The 227-nt window shown below is 54.2% G+C and overlaps 1 protein-coding gene across 2 annotated transcripts in view; it reads right to left on the reverse strand.

Annotated features, from left to right (window-relative positions):
• The window catches only part of LOC104491087 (sodium channel subunit beta-2-like), a 4,641-nt gene extending 4,482 nt beyond the window's left edge, over positions 1–159 (reverse strand). For both annotated transcript variants that reach the window (XM_010133449.1, XM_010133448.1), the window contains exon 1: positions 1–159. In XM_010133449.1, the coding sequence (XP_010131751.1) occupies positions 1–43 (43 nt within the window). In that variant the 5' untranslated portion in view covers positions 44–159.
• Between the last annotated feature and the right edge of the window lie 68 nt (positions 160–227).

Consider the following 227-nt stretch of genomic DNA (forward strand, 5'->3'; position numbering starts at 1 on the left):
TGAGGAACAAGGTGGGCTGCGGGAGCCAGGCTTCCGGGCTCATTTTGAAGGACTTTTGTGTGTGGAGAGGACCTGGTGTTGGTGTGGATTTTGGTGGTGGTGGTTTGCTTTTTTCGAACGCCCGGGTTATGTGCAGGTGACATATAACATTGGAGCTGCTTTATTCCCACAGCCCAATATGGCTGGGGGGGGGCTGGGTGGAGAAAAGCAGTAAAAGCTGCGGGTGG

Source organism: Buceros rhinoceros, unplaced genomic scaffold (assembly GCF_000710305.1).
Source record: "Buceros rhinoceros silvestris isolate BGI_N320 unplaced genomic scaffold, ASM71030v1 scaffold20743, whole genome shotgun sequence".
NCBI lineage: Eukaryota > Metazoa > Chordata > Aves > Bucerotiformes > Bucerotidae > Buceros > Buceros rhinoceros.